Here is a 2311-nt window from a genome sequence, read left to right on the forward strand (position 1 = left end):
CGCTCTGATATGTATTATTGTTATGAAGGAGTGGGCTTGGCTGGGCTAAGGTGGTTTGCCCCTTATTTTCAAAAGGGAAACTACATATGTCACACATGCTTACAAAAAATCACACTTTCCCATCCTACTCTGAAAGTGCTGTAATCTGCAGTGGCACTCATTGTGCTTGGCCAGCTTGCCAGAGGCAAGCCCTTGGACTATCTGATACAAATTTAATAGTTGTGGTGTACATGTTTCTCAAAGTTACACTTTCTGCACCTATGGTGTGGACCCTCACTACACATGTTTAATTCCAGTTTTGGTACACATCTTTATCCCAGTTCCAGTGCACATGTTTAATCCAACTTCTGGTACACATATTCAATCTCCATTCTGATACACATTTATCCCAGATCTGGTGTATACCTTTCATCTGAATCATCAATGTTAGGCTTAGACCTTAGACCTGGACACAGCACTCACTTCGCTTGGCCATGCCTGCCAGAGGCAAGCTGTCCCCCCAGTACATATCTTTATTCCAGTTCTGGTGCACATTTTAAATCTCTGTTTTGGTACTGACATCTCATCAAATTTAAATTATTTAAATTATGCTCTGACCTGCACCTATGGTTTGGCACTCACTGCACTTGGCCAGCTTGCCAAAGGGAAGACCCTTGGACTATCTCATAAAAATCTGATAACTGTGGTGTACATGTTTCTCAAAGTTATACTAATCCCTGTTTTGGTACTCACACTTCATTTAAATTTTCAAAAATACACTTTAACCTGCAGTGGCAATGGCTGCACTTGGCCAGCTTGTCAGGGCAAGCCCCCTAGACCTCCTAGTGCATATGTTCAGTCCCCATTCTGACACACACATTTTATCTTAATCATCAAAGTTAAACTGCCCTCATTCAAATTTTTATTCTAATCCAAATCATCAAAGTTACATGTAAATCCACACCTATATAGTCCTACATTTTGTACTGTAACTGCAGTCAGCAGTACAAAGCTGGCCATATTTTTTGATTTTTCCACTTCAGTCACCCACTAACAACTGACTATTAGTCTTGCAAACTCCATGAATACTACGGGACTAAATGTCAGGGTGTATATCTATATTGTATATATTCTGGGGCTTGTATATCTCCACTTTTACGTAAATATATTTTGATGTCCAATGTCACACCAAATATATTTCTAGTGTGTCACACACCCCAAAATATATTTCTTCACTGAGATGGACACCAAATATATTTCTTATGCCTGGACCCTGAATTGTGACTGTCACACTGTAGAAATATATTTCTGGTCTGGGATGGACTTAGGATATATTTTGCAGCTGGGGTTGACCAAGGATATATTTCTTCAGCCACTAGGGGTGTCTGGGGTCCCAGTTTCTATAAAAAAACTTGTGATTTTCTGTAATGTGGGACATATATTCCAGATGATGTTTCTACTATTTTTAAGGCTTTAGCCACCATCTGGAGCTGTGTTTCCTTGACTGTTTGTAGGATATACATAGACCATTAGCATGGCTTCCATGAAGGCTGCAACAGTCTGACTGTCCATTTTTTTCTTATAGCACTTGAATATTATGGATAAGAAAAAACCCCTTTGCATGGGAGGACTATGATTGGGGGAATGAACATCATAGATCAAAACCATGTTCAGCAATGAACATGGTTAATCCAAACTGTTCAAGTTGGAGGACTATGACTTGAGCAATGAACATTTTAGATCAACAGAACTGGTCAAGTTGGAGGGCTTTGACTTGGACAATGAACATCATAGCTCAATGACTATGTCTTAGACAATGAACAAGATCAACCATTGAAGTTGGAGGACTATGACTTGGGCAATGAACATTGTAGATCAAAATCATTCAAGTTGGAGGACTATTATATATTTACATATACTTATAAGAAACATGGGAACTGTGCTGTGACGCTAGGTGACAGGATAGCAGAATGAGGTAAAGGTGCAGGCAATGCAGATGGATGCACAAGATTGGAGTGTGAGTTGGCTGAGGAGGTGTTGGGAGTGGTTCCGACTTGAGGGGATCCATGTAAGGTTCGGGATGTGCGCAGAGGTGTCGTGCATTGCTTATATTGAAGGCAAGGAGGAAGAGGGAGTAGGGGTGGCTGCAATGTAAGAAAAAAAAAGAGTTGGGGACCAGGCAGGCTCGCCTGCCGCTAAAGCATGTGATAGTAATGGAGACTAGGTGGCTGTGAAATGACTATGCAGCCACAAACATGGCAACTTTTTGCAGGACCCTGGAGCTCATGCCATTTCTTGTCCGCAACTTGCAAGTCTGTCTGTATATTCTAAA

General features: G+C 41.0%; 1 protein-coding gene across 1 annotated transcript in view; it reads right to left on the bottom strand.

Moving 5' to 3' along the window:
- Window positions 1-739, bottom strand: part of LACBIDRAFT_336258 (uncharacterized protein) — a gene marked incomplete at both ends in the record, with an annotated part of 1403 nt that extends 664 nt beyond the window's left edge. The window contains 4 exons of the mRNA XM_001891200.1: window positions 104-197; window positions 463-491; window positions 622-673; window positions 733-739. Coding sequence (XP_001891235.1) covers window positions 104-197; window positions 463-491; window positions 622-673; window positions 733-739 — 182 coding nt within the window. The remainder of the gene's footprint in view (window positions 1-103; window positions 198-462; window positions 492-621; window positions 674-732) is intronic.
- Window positions 740-2311: the final 1572 nt, after the last annotated feature.

The sequence above is a fragment of the Laccaria bicolor genome, genomic scaffold (assembly GCF_000143565.1).
Source record: "Laccaria bicolor S238N-H82 LACBIscaffold_472 genomic scaffold, whole genome shotgun sequence".
NCBI lineage: Eukaryota > Fungi > Basidiomycota > Agaricomycetes > Agaricales > Hydnangiaceae > Laccaria > Laccaria bicolor.